This window comes from Sphaerodactylus townsendi, linkage group LG08, assembly GCF_021028975.2.
Source record: "Sphaerodactylus townsendi isolate TG3544 linkage group LG08, MPM_Stown_v2.3, whole genome shotgun sequence".
NCBI classification, from domain to species: Eukaryota; Metazoa; Chordata; class Lepidosauria; order Squamata; family Sphaerodactylidae; genus Sphaerodactylus; species Sphaerodactylus townsendi.
The window spans coordinates 108306796-108326707 of record NC_059432.1 but is presented as its reverse complement, the minus strand read 5'-3'; the positions used below and the strand labels follow the sequence as shown (position 1 = coordinate 108326707).

Genomic DNA, 19912 nt, shown 5'->3' with positions numbered 1-19912 from the left:
GGAATGGAGAGACTGCCATGAATCCCTGTGGGTGACTTTGAGCCAGCCATTCTCTCATCCAAAATTTACATCGCAGTGCCCCTGTAAGGATAAAATGGAAGAGCTGGAAAACATCACCTCTAAACTGACTCCTTAGAGAAAGGGTGGGGTACCAAAGTTAATTAATTTAAAATAAAACCCCCAGCCAGCTTGATGCCCCTAGAAACTGACAAGCAGCGTGTGATGAAACATCACATCTTATTCTTAGCCCTCAGCAAATAGCAGTCCAAGGTACGCTGCCCCAAGCATGGAGGCTCTATGTGGGTCATAACCCCATTGGTAACCCTAACTAACCTTTGAAACATGGGTGTCAAACGCTGGCCCTTCAGTTGTTCGTGGACTACAATTCCCATCAACCCCTGCCAGCATGGCCAATGGCCACGTGTCCTTGTTGGGAAATATCTGGAGATTTTGGGGGTGGGCCTGGAGAGGATGGGGCTTGGGGTGGGGAGGGACTTCAGTGTGGTATGGATGATGCCAATTGCCATAGGATCCACTCTCTAAAGCAGGGTTCTGCAACCTATGGCCCTGCAGAAGTTCATGGACTATGACTCCCAGCAGCCCCTGCCAGCATGGCCAATTGGCAGAGCTGATGGGAATTGTAGTCCATAAACCTCTAGCGGGGTAGAGTTTGACACTCTGCTACCGCCCGATGCTCATTCCCAGAGGCGGCCAGGGCAGACTGCCTCTCTTTCCCATCGTCCTTTGCGCTCGCCCCCCCCCCCCTCAGACGCCTGCGCTCTTCCTCCCTCCTTCTTCCCTCGCGGACTACATTTCCCATCAGGCGCCGCGGCGCAAGCCCGGCTGGAGCCGGCGACTGAGGCAGGACCCGCGGAGGCCGGGCGAAGATGGCGGCCTCCTGCGTCGAGATCCTGAGGCGGGAGTTCCCGGAGCTCGACGGGGAGATGTTCGACTACGTGACCGGTGAGGCGAGGCGGGAGCCGGCCAGGCTGGGACCGGCCCTGACTGCCCCGGGGAGGCGGGCCGAGAGGCGGGAGGGCTGCGGCGTGCGTCCCTACCCGCCCTTGGACCGGGCTCAGCCGGCGGGGGAAGGAGGGCGAAGGCGCCGGCTGGAGGGCCGCGAATCGCGCGATTCGCTCCGGCAGTCACGAGATCTGTTGCGATCCTGTGCAGAGTTGCGCCGGCCCGACTCCATTGAAACGCATGGGATTGGACCGGCTTAACTCTACTTAGGATCGCGCTACGTGGCGGAAGCGGCCGGACCGCCCGCATCAGACACACCTGTCAGGTTGAAGCGTCAGCAGACTTGAGCGCTTTAAAAAAGAAACGATTTTAAAATAGGTGTCGGTCAAAGGCTTCCCCGGTCAGGATCAGCTGGGTTCTCCTGGCTACGGTGGCCGGCCGCGGTCTGGTGGCTTTCGCTCCCCATCGCTGCAAATGCAGTTTCGAATGTGATTGCAAACGCAGCTGCACGTGGACTCCTCCCAGACCTACGGAAATGTGTCTTACCCCCTGCGAGGTGAACATATCCCCCACCCTCCTTGGGATCGCTCCACACTGAGCCACAGAAAGATATCCTGCGTGACAGGCCTCTGAAGATGCCAGCTGTAGATTCAGGCAAAATGTTAGGAGCAAAAGCTACCAGACCACGGCCACGCAACCCAGAAAACCCACAACAACCAGTTGATACCAGTCGTGAGAAAGGTTGACAGTTGAATGTTTTTAAAAAGCGGCCGGCTTTGCTGACACTTCATACCACAGGGAGGATTGGTGTGGGTTTTCTGGGCTGTGTGACCGTGGTCTGGTGGGTTTTGCTCCTGACCGCTTCAAACATGGTTGTGAATGTGACTGCAAACGCTGCTATAAATGGACGCTGCTATAAATTGTGCCACCAAGAGAAACACATCTCACTGCGACGTGCATCTGAAGTTGCCAGCCGTAAATGCGAGCAAAATATTAGGCATGTTAGGAGTTCACTATAAGAAAAGCCAGTGTGGTGGTTATGAGTAGGCGGGCTCTAATCTGGAGAACCAGGTCGGATTCCCCAGTCCTCCGCCTGAGTGGCGGACTCTTATTTGGTGAACCGGTTTTGTTTCCTCGCTCCTACACATGAAACCTGCTGGGTGACTTTGGGCCAGTCACAGTCCTCTCCAAACTCTCTCAGCCCCACCTACCTCACAAGGTGTTTGGTGTGGAGCGAGGAAGGGAAAGGAATTGAGACTCTTTACGGTTTAGAAAAACAGAGTAGAAGAAGAAGAGTTTGGATTTTGAAGCCCCTTTCTCTCCTGTAGGAGACTCAAAGGGGCTTACAATCTCCTTGCCCTTTCCCCCTCACAACAAACACCCTGTGAGGTAGGTGGGGCTGAGAGAGCTCCGAGAAGCTGTGACTAGCCCAAGGTCACCCAGCTGGCGTGTGTGGGAGTGTACAGGCTAATCTGAATTCCCCAGATAAGCCTCCACAGCTCAGGCAGCAGAGCTGGAAATCAAACCCGGTTCCTCCAGATTAGATACATGAGCTCTTATCCTCCTACGCCACTGCTGCTCTCATCCAAACTCTTCTTTGAATGTGTGCAGAGGGCTACTGAGTTAGACATGCAAAGCCTTTATTGGCATATTAAAAAATTACAGCCGAAGATATATAATGATATATAAAATCAATCAGACTCCCACCAATGCATAATGGTTACATACCCGGATTTCACACCGAAGCATTAATTACATCAAAGAGAAGTTTGACTACCATTTCACAGAAAGCTTCATTTGAATTGTTTTTTTTTAAGTACCTTTTTTTGGTCATCCAATAACCCCTCACGTTTTGACAACACTTAATTCCAATGTTTTCTTCTTATGGAGGCCTTTTGGGGACAATAAAAAAGAGAATGCACTAAAGATTCTGTTTGGCCTCCTTCACGTGAGCAAGTTCTCTCATCCCTCGGTTTCTGAGTACTGATCTGGACATTGGCTCATCCAGATCAGTACTGTCCTCTTTGAATGGCAGCATCTGTTCAGAATCTTAGGTGGCGGCCTTCCACAGCACCTGCCCAGTCCTTTCTGAATTGGGGATGCCAGAGAGTGCACCTGGAATCTTGGGTGCTGTGTGGTTTCCGGGCTGCATGGCCGTGTTCTAGCAGCATTCTCTCCTGACGTTTCGCCTGCATCTGTGGCTGGCATCTTCAGAGGATCCTCCCCTTCCCTCCCTTGCATGCCATCCCTCACTCCCTCCCCTCCCTTGCATGCCACCCTTCCCTTCCCTTCCCCTCCCTCTGCTAGGGTGGGTGGGCCATGTCCAGATGCCAGGCTCCCTCCCCTTCCCTTCCCGGAAGCCCGGAAACCACACAGCACCCAAGTGATTCCGTCCGTGAAAGCCTTCGACAATACATTAACCTGGAATCTTCTTTATACGGAGCATATCACTGGGGGAAAGGAAATCTTGCAACTAGGAGAAGAGAGATGCCAGCTACTTGCGGCTGTGCCGTTACAATGAAACCCTCCAATGTCATGTGGATCTGTGTTAAAACTATTTTAATCTGTGATTGATTACTCGAGCAAAGTTAGGTGTTTATGTTTGCCCGGGCTGATCACCTGTCACAGGATACAGAACATAAGAGGTGCCATTCTGGGTCAGATTCGTATCTCACACAGTGCCCAACCAACTGCCCTGGAGGGGCACCAAGCTGAGCAGAGAAGAGCAATGTTACCTCCTAGCACCATGGTGGTGAACCTTTGGCACTCCAGGTGTTATGGACTACAATTCCCGTCAGCCCCTACCAGCATGGCCAATTGGCCATGCTGGCAGGGGCTGATGGGAATTGTAGTCCATAACACCTGGAGTGCCAAAGGTTCGCCACCACTGTAATAACCTAGCACTTCCCCAATGTTACCTCCTAGCACTAGTATTCTAAGAAGAAGAAGAGTTTGGATTTATATCCCCCCCCTTTCTCTCCTGTAAGGACACACAAAGGGGCTTACAATCTCCTTTCCCTTCCCCCCTCCCACAACAAATAACCTGTGAGGTGGGTGGGGCTGAAAGAGCTGGGAAGAACTGTGACTAGCCCAAGATCACCCAGATGACATGTGTTGGAATGCACAAGCTAATCTGGTTCACCAGATAAGCCTCCACAGCTCAAGTGGCAGAGCGGGGAATCAAACCCGGTTCTCCAGACTAGAGCGCACCTGCTCTGAACCACTACACCACGCTGGATGTAAGCTTAGCTGCCGCTGGATGTGAAGGTTCCCTCTAGTTGTCATGGTCAGTAGCCACCGGTGGACTTGTCCTCCATAAATCCTGGGCGATTGCTTTTTAAAACTGTCTGTGCTTGTAGCTGCCACTACGTCCACTGGCAATGAAGCCTACTGTTTAATTGCTTGTTAAGAAAAAAAAAAGTTCCTTTTGTTTCTCCTCAGTTTGTTGGGTTTCCTGGAGTTGTCTTTTGGGAGAGTGAATAAAAGAGCTCTCTATTCGCTTTAGAAATCTCCATCTTGTCTCCCCAAGTTGTATTTTGGGAGAGGGAGAGAAAGAGCTCTCTATTCGCTTTATAAACCTCTTTCTTTTCTCTCCCTTTTAGTTGTTTTTTTCTTCCATACGGAACAGTCTCAGATTCTTTCGTCTTTCCTACTAGGTCAGGTTCCTCAGTCCTTTGATTTCTTTGGTCATCTCCTGCCGTACGTTCAATCATGTGCTGTTCATGCATCCTGCATCTAGGTCAGTGATGGCGAACCTTTTTAAGACCGAGTGCTCAAATTGCAACCCAAACCCCACTTATTTATCACAAAGTGCCAATCCGGCAATTTAACCTGAATGGTTAAATGGTTAAATGGTTAAAAAGGGTTGGCTCCCTCTTTCTCCACCCCACCTACTCGAGCAGGGGCCAGCCTGCTCTAGCCTTCAGCAAGTCCTGCATGCACCGCTCTTTGCCTCTCTAGCATCTCCCTCCTCTCTGCCCCCCCCCCTCAGGCAGCAGCCACCTGGAGCACAGGCACCAGGCCCGCCAGCCAAGTCCTCCCTGCTCACCACGGTGCGCGCATGTCGTGCTTAGTGGCCCAGGCCAGCCTAGATGTGTCTGAGTGTGGGGGGTGTGTGTGTGTGTGTGATTTTCCGCCTTCCACATTACGAACTCTGTGTGTACGTGCCCACAGAGAGAGCTCCGAGTGCCACCTCTGGCACCCGTGCCACAGGTTCGCCATCACTGATCTAGGTACTCATCATGGATTAAACAGTGGTAAATACTTGTCATTGTGCGAGATACTGTCATAGATGCTGAGCCAGACTGTTAAGCTAATTGGCCCAGACCTTTGACAGGGGGCATTTCTCTTGAGTTTTCAGCAAAGATATTTCCTAGCCCTGGGCCTTGATATCCGTTATCTGGAGACAAGCTGCTAATTATACTGCTTGCTGGTTGTCCTTATCCCAGCGTACTTTAATAGGCTTGTAGCTATAAGTATAGTGGATAAGGGACTGAGCTAAAAATGTGTCAGTACTTAGTTCTACCGTGGCCTTTGCCAGAAACTTATGAGAGAATAGTACGTCCACTTTTTCTCAGCCTCAGGTTCTTTATCTGCAAGAGAGGGGCAGTAATGCTGAACAACCTTACAGAGTTGTTGTAAAGATTACAGTAAGATATTTGTATACTGTTATGTTCCCTTCCAGCTCTATGTTTCGTATAACTACTACCATGAAGTTACTGATTGCAGGATGGCTTTCCCCTCCTCTTGGTGGGCCCAAAGAGGGAAGGGAAGACGAGAATGTGAAAAGTTGGCAGATGGGAAAGAAAAGGATGCAAACAACTGGAGCTGCCATTAGGGAACGTCGGCCTATGAGTCACTTTCAGCAGCTTCATGGCCCGCGTTTGGGTTCCAGCCCACAGGTTTGGAAACACTGGCCTAGAGGATTTGGAACAGAGAACTTCTAGCCCTATAGTGTTGGACAAGGAATGGAGAGACCGCCATGAATCCCTGTGGTTGACCTTGAGCCGGCCATTCTCTCATCCAAAATTTACATCGCAGTGCCCCTGTAAGGATAAAATGGAAGAGCTGGAAAACATCACCTCTAAACTGACTCCTAAGATAAAGGGTGGGGTACCAAAGTTAATTAATTTAAAATAAAATCAACAGCCAGCTTGATGCCCCTGGAAACTTACAAGCAGTGTGTGATGAAACATCACATCTTATTCTTAGCCCTCAGCAAATAGCAGTCCAAGGTACGCTGCCCCAAGCATGGAGGCTCTATGTGGGTCATAACCCCATTTTCCAAGGAGGAGAAGTCGATCTCTGGCTACCAATCTTGATCCTTCTTGATCTGAGACTGCAAATGCCTTAGCAGACCAGGTGCTCGGCAGCAGCAGCAGCAGCAGAAGGCCATTGCTTTCACCTCCTGCATGTGAGTTCCCAAAGGCACCTGGTGGGCCACAGAGAGCTGGACTAGATGGACTCTGGTCTGATCCAGCTGGCTTGTTCTTATGTTCTTATTAACATTTAAGCAATGTATACGTTTGGTATCTTAATAGTTGGGTACTGATGGATAGGTCCTATTTCTTTTCCGGCCTTCTTCATATGGGATTACTTACACTTAACAACAATACCTGTTTTTGTTCCTGCCTCTTTTCTGTGCACGTGAATGCTGGTTGGGAAAGGGTCGCGCTGCACACGACTCAATCTGAAGAGAAACGCAGATATGTGAATTTGTAGTCATATTCTGATGTGGTTGCTGTTAGCGCCTGTTTTTTCCCACCTTTCTCAATGAAACCTCTCTCACCTTTGCTGTTGCATTATTTATTTCTGTTGCAGCCGACTCCTACCCGTCTTGCCACCCTCAGCCAAAGGTCTGGACCAGTCTGACTCACCATTTATGATAGTATCTCATACAATGATATGTATTTACCACCGTTTAATGAGCCAAAGGGCTCATCCATCATGCGCGAATGTTATCTCTTTGGCAGGTATCCTCCACAGCGGCAGCTCAGACTTTGAATCGGTGGATGACCTGTTCGAAGCCGTCGGGGAGCTCTTACAGGATGTGTCCAGAGACTCCAAAGATGACGAGGAGATCCGCGCTATCTGCCAGCAGATGTACAACACCCTCCATTTGTAAGTTTCCTCTCACTGATACCAGCGTAAAGGCAGAAGCGTGAAGTGCTAGTGGAAAGAAACTGTGAAAAGGGGCACGGGAAACCAAACCCCAAAAACGGGCAGAGTGGCTCAGTGGAATGAGTTTCAGAGGGTAGCCATGTTGGTCTCCAGTAGAACAGCTAGATTCGAGTCCAGTAGAGACCGACACGGTTTTCAGGGTGTGCGTTTCCGAGAGTCGAGTTCCCTCTTTGCAACACCCCTTCCACATTCTGGCTGGGATATAAGGACTCGGATCTCCATTCCAACTTGTATCTGATGAAGGGGGCTTTGATTCTGGACCGCTTATACCCTTTTGGCCTCTAAGGGTGCAACCGGGCTTGAATCAGAATGAGACTCTGCGTGGATTTTTACACAGGCAGAATTGCGCGACGCAGGCAGTCCTGTACTTTGGTACCCTCCCTCTGTAGTTCTCGGGGACAGGATACCAGTCTGAATAACCATGCCGCTGATGAAGTGAGGCTCCCACACACCCCTGCCATGTGAGAGGAACCTGTCGTGTATGGGGGTGAAATCAGTGTATCCTCTTCTAACAACTTCCATTTTGTCCGGCAGGGACAGTGAGAACTCCCAGGGAGACAGGCAGGTACTCCTGGATGCCCCAATCCAACTTTCTAAGATCACAGATAGTTACGGTGAGTAATGCCTCTTGGTAGAGTAGCTGGTTTCAACTTTGATGCCCAGTCTCTCTCCAGGCTCTGTTGACTTTGCAGGACGCCACCACTCCAGCCCGGAACAGCAGCTGTGGGAGGTGAGAACCAATAAGCACATACGAAACTGCCTTATACTGAGCCAGACCATTGGTCTGTCAAGGTCATCACCATCCAGAGCAGCAGTGGCATAGTGGTTAAGAGCAGGTGCACTCTAATCTGGAGAACCGGGTTTGATTCCCCGCACTGCCACTTAAGCTGTGGAGGCTTATCTGGGGAACTAATTAGCCTCTGCACTCCAACACACACCAGCTGGGTGACCTTCGGCTAGTCACAGTTCCTTGGAGCTCTCTCAGCCCCAACATACCTCACAGGGTGTTTGTTGTGGGAGGGGGGGAAGGGAAAGGAGATTGTAAGCCCCTTGGTGTGTCCTTACAGGAGAGAAAGGGGGGATATAAATCCAAACTCTTCTTCTTCTTTTACTCTGGCTGGCACCTGTTCTCAGGGTCTTTCCAATTGCCCACTACAGTGATGGTAACCCTTTTGGGCTCAGTGTGTCAAAAATTCAGAAAATGTCTAACTTGACCCTGCTGACGTGTTACGCGCCACCATCACCCCCAAACAAAAGAGAAACAATTCTTTACATATTCATTTATTTTTTTAAAAAAACACAGTCCAAATGTGTGGTGCTGTGTATTATATAAAGAAATATCAAACAATTTTGTTGAATATATTTGTTCTTATTTTCTCAGTTGTATAAAATATTAAAATACAGGAAAAGAATCAGAAATAGAATACAGGAAACGAAAACAAAAAAATCATACAATACATATAAAACACTATATTTAAAATGTTTAATTTGGGATAATCTTACTTTCCCTTACTTAATTTTGATTGCTATACTTATAATATTTTAACTACAACCACAGTACATATTCACTCAGGAAAAAGAGCCTAGCCATTAATTTTTTTACACTGTGAAATATGCAAAAAATTGTCAAACATTATTTTTTTAACCATTTCAGCGCAATACACAAAATACAGTTTCCATTTCTTGTCAAACTCCTGTTTCGGCCTTCTATTTACAAGATTAGTTAACTTGTCCAAGAAATGGCAAATGATTTTTAAAAATATTCAAACAGGGATAGTTGTCGGCGGGTGTTGGTGAACACTGACGTATCACCCCAAAAGTCCTGGTGGGTCACTTTGGACTTGCGTGTCATAGGTTCACCATCACTGGCCTGCTACCAGATCCTTTCATCTGGAGACGCCAGGGATTGAACCCACGACCGTTTGCGAGCAAAGCTGTTGCTTTACAACAGAGCCACAGCCTCGCTGATACACTGCAGCGTAATGAACCATTCCCTTTGAGCCGGCTGTAGGTTCCTGCAAATCCCACTTCGGGCATGCAATCCGTTGGAAGATTTAGGCAAATTCCTACCTTATCAGCTGTGTGTTCTGCTCTGAGCTCCTAGGAGGAATGAAGCAACATAGATCCAGTGAGGAAATGCAGTCTTCTCTGTACTCCCCACCCCCTTCCAATTTCAGTTTTTCATTCTCTGCCTGCCTTTAGTTTGTCCTCAGTAAAACGGGCACAGAAGCGGGTAATTGGTGTAGCATGAATGCTGACCACCGGGATGTTTTCCCTGCCTTCCTGTGAGTTGATTTAGCAGCTGACTACTTAAGATCTGCCAGGCCATTGTTTCTGGACATTAGGGAGAACAAATGGAGAATAATGCTAGATACTTTTGAGGGGTAGGCTGGAAACCTGAGTGTTTTTACTCAAATAACCGATACATGCTGGGCATCGATTGATTGAGGAAACACTTCCTCGTTGATTACGCATACAGTGTGATGCTTTAACTTGCAATCCCTGAGCACCAGGGCAGAGGGTCAATGTGGGTGCTGCCCCCTCCCCCCCAGCTATGCATTCACTTCCTGTCTTGCCACTTGCAGATTCTGGTTTGGACGTGCTGCCAGGACTGTGGGTGAAGAGAGATCAAACCTCGGTAAGTGCTCCAGAGCTGGAGAGTCCCACTACAGTTGCCCCTGGACTTCTTATGGCCTGTTCGGAGCTGTGAGGTCTATCCTGGCTTCCTCCCTCTTTCCTTTCTGCAGCAGAATACCTAGAGGTGGGATCCAGCGGGTTCTCACAGGTTCCCGAGAGTAGGTTACTAATTGTTTGTGTGTGCCGAGAGGGGGTTACTAATTGGTGATTTTGCCACGTGATTTTTGCCTTAGTTACGCCCCTCCTCTCAGCAGTAGCGTGCAGAACTTGAAGCAGTCTAGCAGGAGGTGCACTGGCGTGCGTGGCAGCCTGCGCCTGCGTGCATTCGTTTCTTGCCCAAGGACCGGCGCAGCGGCTGCGTCCTTGCTACAGCCCTGCCCAGGAATGCCCGGCCATGCCCCTGTCGTGCCCCACCCAGCCCCATTGACGCTACGCCACAGTTTGAATCCCACCACCATGGGAACCTGTTACTAAAATTTTTGGATCCCACCACTGAGAATACCCCATAGCCTTGAGCCAAGAGGAAAGGCAGGAGCCAGCATGGTGGAGTGGTTAAGAGCAGGTGGATTCTAATGTGGAGAACCAGGTTTGATTTCCCACTCCTCCACCTGAATGGCAGAGGCTTATCTGGTGGCTGAACCAGATGTGTTTCTGCACTCCCACAGTCCTGCTGGGGGACCTTGGGCTAGTCACAGTTCTCTCAGAACTCTCTCAGCCCCACCTGCCTCACAAGGTGTCTGTTATGGGGAGAGGAAGGGAAAGGAGCTTGGAAGCCACCTTGAGTCTCCTTACAGGAGAGAAAAGGGGGGTATACATCCAAACTCTTCTTCTTCTTTTGCCTGTTTTTTTTTTTTTTAATCTGGAGGTGAACTTTTATCTGGGTCGAACTTTGGGCCTTCTTTATGCCGAGACGGTGCTCTGCTACTGATCCCTGTCCCCGCTCCCTGCGCTCACCTGACCTCTGTTTCCTGCACTGCAGGTGGTGAACACCAAGAAGCTGGAGAAGGCCGAGGCTCGCCTGAAAGCCAAGCAGAACAAGAAGCAAGAGCGGGATTCTGTGAAGTCCTGCAACCCACTGTAGAGCGTCATGGCACTCCAGGGGGGGCGCGGCAATCGACGAGTATAAACTTCTCACAGTCAGGGCGGGTGCTTCTCACAGTCCGGGCGGGGGGCGGTGTGCACGTGCTTCCGGAAAGGCTGGCCACGAGGAACATCCAGTTCTGTGAACAGAATGCTCTAATGGTGCCCCCTTCTCTTTCCTGTGGCCCTGACATCTAGGCCACATACCACCTAACGAGACTCGGCATGCCTCCCTTTCCAGGGGAGAGGGAATTTTAAATGCGGAATACTGGGCGCCAATCACGTATTAATTATATCTCTACCCATTGAGACTGTGGAAACTAAATTTCTAGTTTTATCGCTGCTTTAAATGTTTAACTGTTTTATATTGTCATTTTATCTGCTGTACACCGCCCAGAGCCCTTCGGGGATGGGGCGGTAGAAAAGCCTAATTAAATAAATTAAATAAATAAATAGCCATCATTTGCGAGAGAGCGGCTGCTGGAGCCGATGCCCGTCTGCTGACCCAATCTGGGGGATGGCCAAACGGCATGGAGGAAATGCTCACTCCGTGGCTGAGTATACAGTGGCGCTCTGCCCCACAGCCTGCATGTGGTTCCTGCAGGGCAGAGACTCTTGTCCCAAGACCATTCAAGTTCTGTCGCCGGAGATCCCTGACTCCCCACAGTTTGCGTAGAGCCTCGCGGTTTGCCTGTCACTGCAGGGTTTTCCTCCTTCCAGGTGGCGCCAAAGGCAAGGTCAAAATACCAGTAGTTGTTGTGGGTTTTCCGGATGGTGTGGCCGTGGCCTGGTAGATCGTGTTCCTAACATTTCTCCTCCATCTGTGGCTGGCATCTTCAGAGGTGTATCGCAGAGAGAAGTCTGTTACACACTGTGTCTAGTAAGAAGAGAATTTTTAGTGGGGTATATATTGTCCATGTCCCAGGGTGAGGAACCAATCAGTCAGTGTTTGGGTGGAACTTGCTTTGCAAAGGGATGGTTGAATGCATTGATTGGTTCCCCATCCTGGGACATGGACAATATTAATAGGGAGGGCGGACCTTCCTTACACTCCAGATGTTATGGACTACAATTCCCATCAGCCCCTTACAGCATGGCCAGTTGGCCGTGCTGGCAGGGGCTGATGGGAAATGTAGTCCATAACATCTGGAGTGCCAAAGGTTCTCCACCACGCATATATACAGTTCTGGGCACCGCAATTCAAGAAGGATATTGACAAGCTGGAACTGGTCCAGAGGAGGGCAACCAAAATGGTCAAAGGTCTAGAATCTATGCCCTACGAGGAGAGACTTAGGGAGCTGAGGATGTTTAGTCTGGAGAAGCAAAGGCTAAGAGGTGACCTGATAGCCATGTTTAGATATCTGAAGGGATGTCATGTTGGAGAGGGAGCAAGCTTGTTTTCTGCTGCTTCAGAGACTAGGACCAGGAGTCATGGGTTCAAGGTTCAGGAAAAGAGATTCCTGACAATAAGGGCTGTTCGACAGTGGAATGCACTGCCTTGGAGAGTGGTGGAGTCTCCTTCTATGGAGGTTTTTAAAGAGAGGCTGGATGAACGTATGTCGGGAGTGATCTGATTATATGTTCCTGCATTGCAGGGGGTTGGACTTGATGGCCCTTGAAATCTCTTCCAACTCTATAATTCTAAGTATTACTTTGCTTTGGGAAACGGCATTCCTCTATGGCTCGAGGAAGATGCTTTTCCTTCCTTTTGCATTAATGGTCTCTCCTGTATTGCCCTCGGGTGGCAGAGTACTTGAGGAGGCATCCGCCAGCCAAGCGGCCAGCAAGAAGGAGACCCGCCTGGAAACTTCGGGCAAGAACAAATCCTACGATGTCCGCATCGAGAACTTTGACGTGTCCTTTGGTGAGCGGTGAGTCCTTCGCAGCCCAAGTGGAGGAGGAGAGGCTTGAGGGCAAGAACGTCTGGGAGAAGTTGCTGGACGTTTATCGGGCCCACGTGACGCGGTTGGTGTCCTCTCGTTTCAGCGTCCTCCTTACGGGCGCGGAGCTGAACCTGGCCTACGGCAGGCGGTATGGGCTGGTGGGCCGGAACGGGCTGGGCAAGACCACCCTGCTGAAGATGATTGCCAGCCGCAGCCTCCGGATCCCCTCGCACATCAGCATCCTCCACGTGGAGCAGGAAGTGGCGGGTGATGACACACCGGCCCTGCAGAGCGTGCTGGAGTGCGACACCACCCGGGAAAGCCTGCTGAAGGAAGAGAAGATGCTGACGGCCCAGGTCAACTCTGGAAGGTAAACCTTTGACTCCCCCACACGCCCCCCAGGCATTTGATGCGGAGCTGACCTGCCTGTGCCGACGACCCGCTGACACGCGATTCTTGCGTCCCGTTTCAGGGGAGATGGTACCGAAGGCTCCAGGCTGTCTGAAATCTATGCTCGGCTGGAAGAGATCGAGGCAGACAAGGCCCCGGCAAGGTAAGATGCAACTCTACGCTGGGGATAATTATGCTGGGGATCATTAGGAAAGGAATTGAGAATAAAACTGCAAAGATTGTCATGCCCTTATATAAAGCAGTGGTGCGACCGCACTTGGAGTACTGTGTCCAGTTCTGGTCGCCACATCTAAAAAAGGATATCGAAGAGATAGAAAAAGTGCAGAGAAGGGCAACGAGGATGATTGAGGGACTGGAGCACCTTCCCTATGAGGAGAGGCTGCAGCGTTTGGGACTCTTTAGTTTGGAGAGGAGACGTCTGAGGGGGGATATGATTGAAGTCTATAAAATTAGGCATGGGGTAGAAAATGTGGACAGAGAGACATTTCTCTCTCTTTCTCACAATACTAGAACCAGGGGGCATTCATTGAAAATGCTGGGGGGAAGAATTAGGACTAATCAAAGGAAACACTTCTTCACGCAACGTGTGATTGGTGTTTGGAATATGCTGCCACAGGAGGTGGTGATGGCCACTAACCTGGATAGCTTTAAAAGGGGCTTGGACAGATTTATGGAGGAGAAGTCGATCTATGGCTCCCAATCTTGATCCTCCTTGATCTCAGATTGCAAATGCCTTAACAGTCCAGGTGCTCAGGAGCAACAGCCGCAGAAGGCCATTGCTTTCACATCCTGCACGCTGGAGTCTCCCTAAAGTTGGCACTCTGGCAGGGGCCACCGCTAGGTAGCAGAGAGCTGGACTAGATGGACTCTGGTCTGATCCAGCTGGCTTGTTCTATGTTCTTATGTCCCTTCGGTAGGGACAGATGAACACCTTCTGCTGTTCTTAATCGTAAAAAATAGCGCAAACACAACTGAAGCTGCTTCATAGGGTATCGTTGGTCTTTGAAGGTCTTGAGTCTTCCACAAAAATGTGGGGCATAAATGCCATGTAAATAAATGCCATAAGTAAATAATAAACAAGGTCAGCGTTCTCTTGTCAGGCTGGCTTTGATTCTCCAGGGTTTCAGGCATAAGTCTTCCACAGCCCCCCTAGCACCATAGAGGTTTTATATTAGTTCCGCTTAATGCCTTCCCTTCAGAGGTCCTGACCGGGAGATACCAGAAAATCCCACCGCAGGAGAGATTCTGTAGATGCTCCTCTAGTTCCCTTGACCCAATTCAGCATGTTGTTCTGGATGCAGTGCCACGGAACACTGACATTCTTCCCTTAGTTCAGTATAAAGAGCTAATAAGGAGCAGCAGTGGCGTAGGAGGTTAAGCAGAACCTAAGTGTATTCAATCTGGAGGAACCGGGCTTGATTCCCCCCAAGCTGCAAAGCCTCCTCCTTAGGGAAGGTGCTCAGTCCCTCAATCATCCTTGTTGCCCTTCTCTGCACTTTTTCTATCTCCTCAATATCCTTTTTTTGAGATCACGGCTGACAGAGAACTGGACACAGTACTCCAAGTGCGGTCGCACCACTGCTTTATATAAGGGCATGACAATCTTTGCAGTTTTATTCTCAATTCCTTTTCTAATGATCCCCAGCATAGAGTTTGCCTTTTTCACAGCTGCCATGCATTGAGTTGACATTCCCATGGAACTATCAACTAAGACGCCCAAATTCCTTTCCCGGTCTGTGACTGATAGCACTGACCCACAAGCGTCTTTATGTGGTTTGGATTTTGCCCTGTGCATCACTTTACATTTTGCTACATTGAACTGCATTTGCCATTTCTGAGCCCACTCATCTAATTTATCAAGGTCCGCTTGGAGCTCTTCGCAATCCTTTGTGGTTCTCACCACCCTACATAATTTGGTATCATCTGCAAACTTGGCCACCACGCTACCCACCCCTACTTCCAGGACCAGACAAGACTCATGAGGTGTGGGGAATAAAACCTGGTTCTCCAGATAGGAAGCCACTGTACTTAACCACTAAACTTTGAGGGCTGAACATAGCAAGTTTCAGATTCCCTATCATGAGGATTCTATCTTCCCAAAAGTACCATTTAAAGGAAATTTACAATTTGATCTGCCAACGCTGAGGGCTACTAATGAAGGCATAAGTGATACATAAATATTGCTCTAGATTGGTATGGGATTGGGTAAAATTGTCCAAGAATGCTAGATGATGTGAATTTCCAATCAATAATAAATATATGGTAGACAAGCCTACATTGTGCTTTGGCAGAAAGAGGACACTTGGCTACTGAGGTATTAATCCCATGCTATGTTTTTGAATGCTCCAACATTCTTGTATTTCCTTTACAACAGATGCGACCCCTTTCCTTATGTAATCAACCATGCCTCTTGGGTCATAGTAGGACACAGAAGGAAGGGAAGCCATTTTGCTGTTATGATTGCGTTCCATGTCCAAAAGGGATGATTTCAAACCAGACAGGTCAGAGATGTTTTCTACACTTTATCATCTTCATCGACTATGTTAAGTGTAATCAGAGTTGAATGACAGCAGACGGACCATAACATCTGGAGTGCCAAAGGTTCGCCACCACGGCCCTAGGGGATGGGGCGGTCTACAAATCTAAACAATAAGTAAATAAATAAATAGGAGAGTGGTTCCCAACCTGGGGTACTTGTACCCCCAGAGGTATGCCCCAGAATGTTTGGGTTATGCAAAAAATTGCATAACATTCTAATATGGGGCTACAATTTTAGGGAAATGGGTTGCCAAGTGGTACACGAGTGGGGAAAAGGTTGGCAACCGCTGCTACCTGAGTCTTTGGTGCGCCTTTGAGGTTTTCAGGATGTGTTGATGCTCCTGGCTCCCTGTCTGCCAGCAGAGTCGTCACTGGCCTCTTTCCAAGCAGATCTCGGCTTCCTGAAATGCTCCCTTTCTTTTCCTTTCAGTCCCAACTTCTACATCCTGGATGAGCCGACGAACCACCTGGACATGGAGACCATCGAGGCTTTGGCAAAGGCGCTCAACAAATTCCGGGTAAATCTTCCCCTACGCAGCTCAGAGTGGGCGGGCTCACTTCGTGCAGCTTCCATGCTGTTTTGTCCTCCTGCGTGCATGTCCGAGCTCTGCGGAGACCCCCTCCCTGACAGCAATTATATTTTGAAATATAAATCTTTATTGGTTTCAAAATTATAAGAACAAACATAAAAAACACATAGATTACATAGTTTACATTTCTTCCGTATTCTACTGTAACAAATATTGACTTATTTTACTTCCTCATTATTACAATCTTAGAAGCAGAATATTCAAAATTTAATTCCCTAATTTTGTATAGCCATTCTTGCTTTTTTTTCTTTTCTTTTGTTCGGAAACTTTGGATACAAATTTCTATTATCTCTGCCACACTTTAACTTTGACATAAACTTGGAACTGTATCATCATTCTTTCCTTTTTTCATGCATTTCAGCCGTGGATCCCAATCTTTTAAGTATTTGTCGATAGATTTTTGGTTGATTATAGATGACAATTTATCATGTCCAAGATACTCTATTAACTTGTTCATCCAATCTCTTTCCTCTGGGAGCTCTTCGCTTTTCCATTTTTTTGCAATTAATGTCCTACAGCAAGCAAAAATTTTTGCTGCCTCAGGCTATGCTACCAGAATGATAGGCTGACATTACCCCCTTCCCTCTCAGCATCTGGGGAAATGATTGATATCCTCTTTTTAACACTCTCTCCTAGAACATATGTCCACAGTGTAGTCCATGGTGACGATACAGAGAGGCAGGCAGTGGCAAAAACCATCTCTGTTGTTGTCTTGACTTGAAAAACCCTCCTGGAGTGGTTAAGAGCTCTGCTCTGGAGAACCAGGTTTGATTCCCTGTTCCTCAGCATGAGTGGCAGACTCTTCACTGGATTTATTTCCCTTCTCCTACACATGAAGCCTGCTGGGTGACCTTGGGCCAGTCCCAGTTCTCTCAGAACTCTCCCAGCTCCACCTATACCACAAGGTGCCTGTTGTGGGGAGAGGAAGGGTAGGAGTTTTTAAGTCGCTTTTAGACTCCTTACAGGAGAGAAAGGCGGGGTATAAATCCAAACTCTTCTTCTTCTCCCTGCTCGTAGTATAGCCACAACAGCACCATATTAATGCTTTTCCTTAATGCACTGCTGGTCAGACATTAAGAAGCTAACGGCTGCTGCCCATGGCAGGGAAGGAGACCAGAAACGTTACAAACTCTTGCAGGGAAACTACCGTGTTTCCCCGAAAATAAGACAGTGTCTTATATTAATTTTTGCTCCCAAAGATGCGCTATGTCTTATTTTCAGGGGATGTCTTATTTTTCTGCTCCACAGCTGCATGCTCTGGTGTTCTGTTCGACGGACATGTTTCCAAACAAAAACTTTGCTACATCTTACTTTCGGGGGATGCTTTATATTTAGCACTTCAGCAAAACCTCTACTACATCTTATTTTCAGGGAATGTCTTTTTTTTCCATGTTCTGTTCGTCGGGCATGCTTCCAAACAAAAACTTTGCTACGTCTTACTTTCGGGGGATGCCTTATATTTCGCACTTCAGCAAAACCTCTATTACGCCTTATTTTCAGGGGATGTCTTCTATTCGGGGAAACAGGGTAGTGTAGGGTTTGCAGTGCTGGTACAGCCAAGATGCCCCAGCCCCCAACTAAAACATTTTTTTGTCCCTCTTATACTAGGGCGGCCTTATGCTCGTTTCCCACGACGAGCGCTTCATCCGGCTGGTATGCCAGGAGCTGTGGGTGTGCGGAAATGGCGCCGTGCAGCGCATCGACGGCGGCTTCGACGAGTACAGAAATATCTTGCAGGAGCAGTTCCGGAAGGAGGGCTATCTATAAAGCGGCCGTCCGGACTGTGCCCGCAAGCAGGCCGGGAGTCGAGCAGACTGCGTGCCGGTCCTTGTCCTACTTGGTCCTGCGTCGCACGAATGTCAGCTATGCAATTCCCGGCTGGGCGGACCCTTCCCTTGGAAACCGGCGTCTTCTGCGGAGGGAGCAGTCGCGCAGAGGGGATTCGCAGTAGGAAAGCGAGTCTCCCTTTCGGGCTGCTCGAACTGGTGCCATGTCTCTGCTGGGCAGGGGTCAAAGGGTATCGAAGAGAAGGGCAGGAAGCGATTCAGTGCTGCTTTTAGGAAGGGAATCAGGGTGTGTTGGAGCTCTGCTGCCTGTAACCCTTTTTCTTTCCACGGGTCTGCCACCATGTTCAGAAAGCAGAGAAGAAGGTTTCTGGGTTTGGACCCAGCTCTGGGCTGCGCGCTGTGCTGCTTCTCTTGAAAGTGAGGTGAAACTCGAAACCCAGCTTTGAAACAGGTGGGGTGGGGTCTCCTCCCTCGCCACCCCCTGCCAATTTTCTGCGGTGTAGAGGCGCTGCCTCTTTATGTGCCAAACCGTATCCTCTTAGAGGAAGCACTTCTTCCTTCGAGGGTCGCCTGAAATTGCCCTGGTTTGTTTTCCTGCTCCACAGGTGATGCCTTTTTGTTCTGAAAAGGGGTCCCCACTCCCTCTTCACTTTTGACGGCAACCCCTGGAGGGCCAGGCATTATGTAAAGGGGGGGATGCCGGCTCTACCTTCTGCCCAGAAGATAGCAACCTCATCCGTCTCGGATGGTTGGGCCGTGGCTTAACATTTCCAGAAGATAATATTCAGCAAAAACCCTCACTGGTATCCAAGGTCTGAACTCCACGCAGGACAACATTCTGCCCCAGCTGACGCCCCCTGTCTCAGTCATCCCACAAATAAAATGGTTTTCCGTTCCAAGCAAAGAGTTCCAGCACGTGTTCATCTCTCTCCATCTGCACCGAAGCTGCTATGTAAATAAAATGGGGTCACCCTGGCTTTGGAGTTCTTAACAGTTTCCTGTTTTTCAGCGACTCTGCCCTTGCTTGTGCTAGGAAGGCGAGCTGAAGAAACAGTGCAGTGCAGGGGTTAGGGCAGGGGTCAGCAACCCGTGGCTCCGGAGCCGCATGTGGCTCTTTCGTCCTTGTACTGCGGCTCCCTCGTCTGGTGTCTGGGAAGGAGGGAAAAGGATGCCGGAGGGAGGGAGGGAGGGAGGGAGGGAGGGAGGGAGGGAGGGAGGAAGGAAGGAAGGAAGGAAGGAAGGAAGGAAGGAAGGAAGGAAGGAAGGAAGGAAGGAAGGAAGGAAGGAAGGAAGGAAGGAAGGAAGGAAGGAGACACACTTGCTGTGTCCCAAGTGCAACTTTCCATCGTTGATGTCACCGCTGCTGTCTATTCTGCCTGCTTGGGCGGGTTAGACAGCAGCAGCGACACCAATCACGGCAAGTTGCACTTGGGACACGACGAGCGTGCCTCCTTCCCTACCCCCTCCTTCCTTCCTTCTTTCCTCCGACGTCCTTTCCCCTTCTTCCCTCGTCTGTCGCCTGCTGTCACCTGCCCAGCTGGGGGCGTCCTTCGTAAGTGCAGCTGCCCCTGCAACTTACTCTGTCCGTCGGATTGCAGGCTGAAGGCGGGGCTTGGGGAGGTGGGGCCATGCCCCCATGGCTCTTTGGGTGTTAAAGGTTGCCAACCCCTGGATTGGTCCATGCTATGCAAAAGGGGAAGGTACACACCAAAGTGAAAATGAAGAAAACTTGTACCAACAGGCTACAATAATGACTTCAAAAATTAGTTCTCCCACTGGAGTAGCAATATACTTGTAAGTAACCAAAATAATTTATAATTGTACAAACAGTAACAAAATGTTT

The 19912-nt window shown here is 49.3% G+C and overlaps 1 protein-coding gene across 1 annotated transcript; it reads left to right on the top strand.

Moving 5' to 3' along the window:
- Nucleotides 1–816: 816 nt before the first annotated feature.
- Nucleotides 817–19046, top strand: ABCF3 (ATP binding cassette subfamily F member 3). Its single transcript, XM_048506949.1, has 10 exons — nucleotides 817–963; nucleotides 6936–7083; nucleotides 7678–7757; nucleotides 9729–9781; nucleotides 10760–10857; nucleotides 12609–12731; nucleotides 12847–13113; nucleotides 13216–13296; nucleotides 16123–16210; nucleotides 17891–19046. Exons 1-10 carry the CDS (start codon nucleotides 888–890, stop codon nucleotides 18047–18049), a joined length of 1173 nt encoding a protein of 390 aa, XP_048362906.1. The 5' UTR covers nucleotides 817–887; the 3' UTR covers nucleotides 18050–19046.
- Nucleotides 19047–19912: the final 866 nt, after the last annotated feature.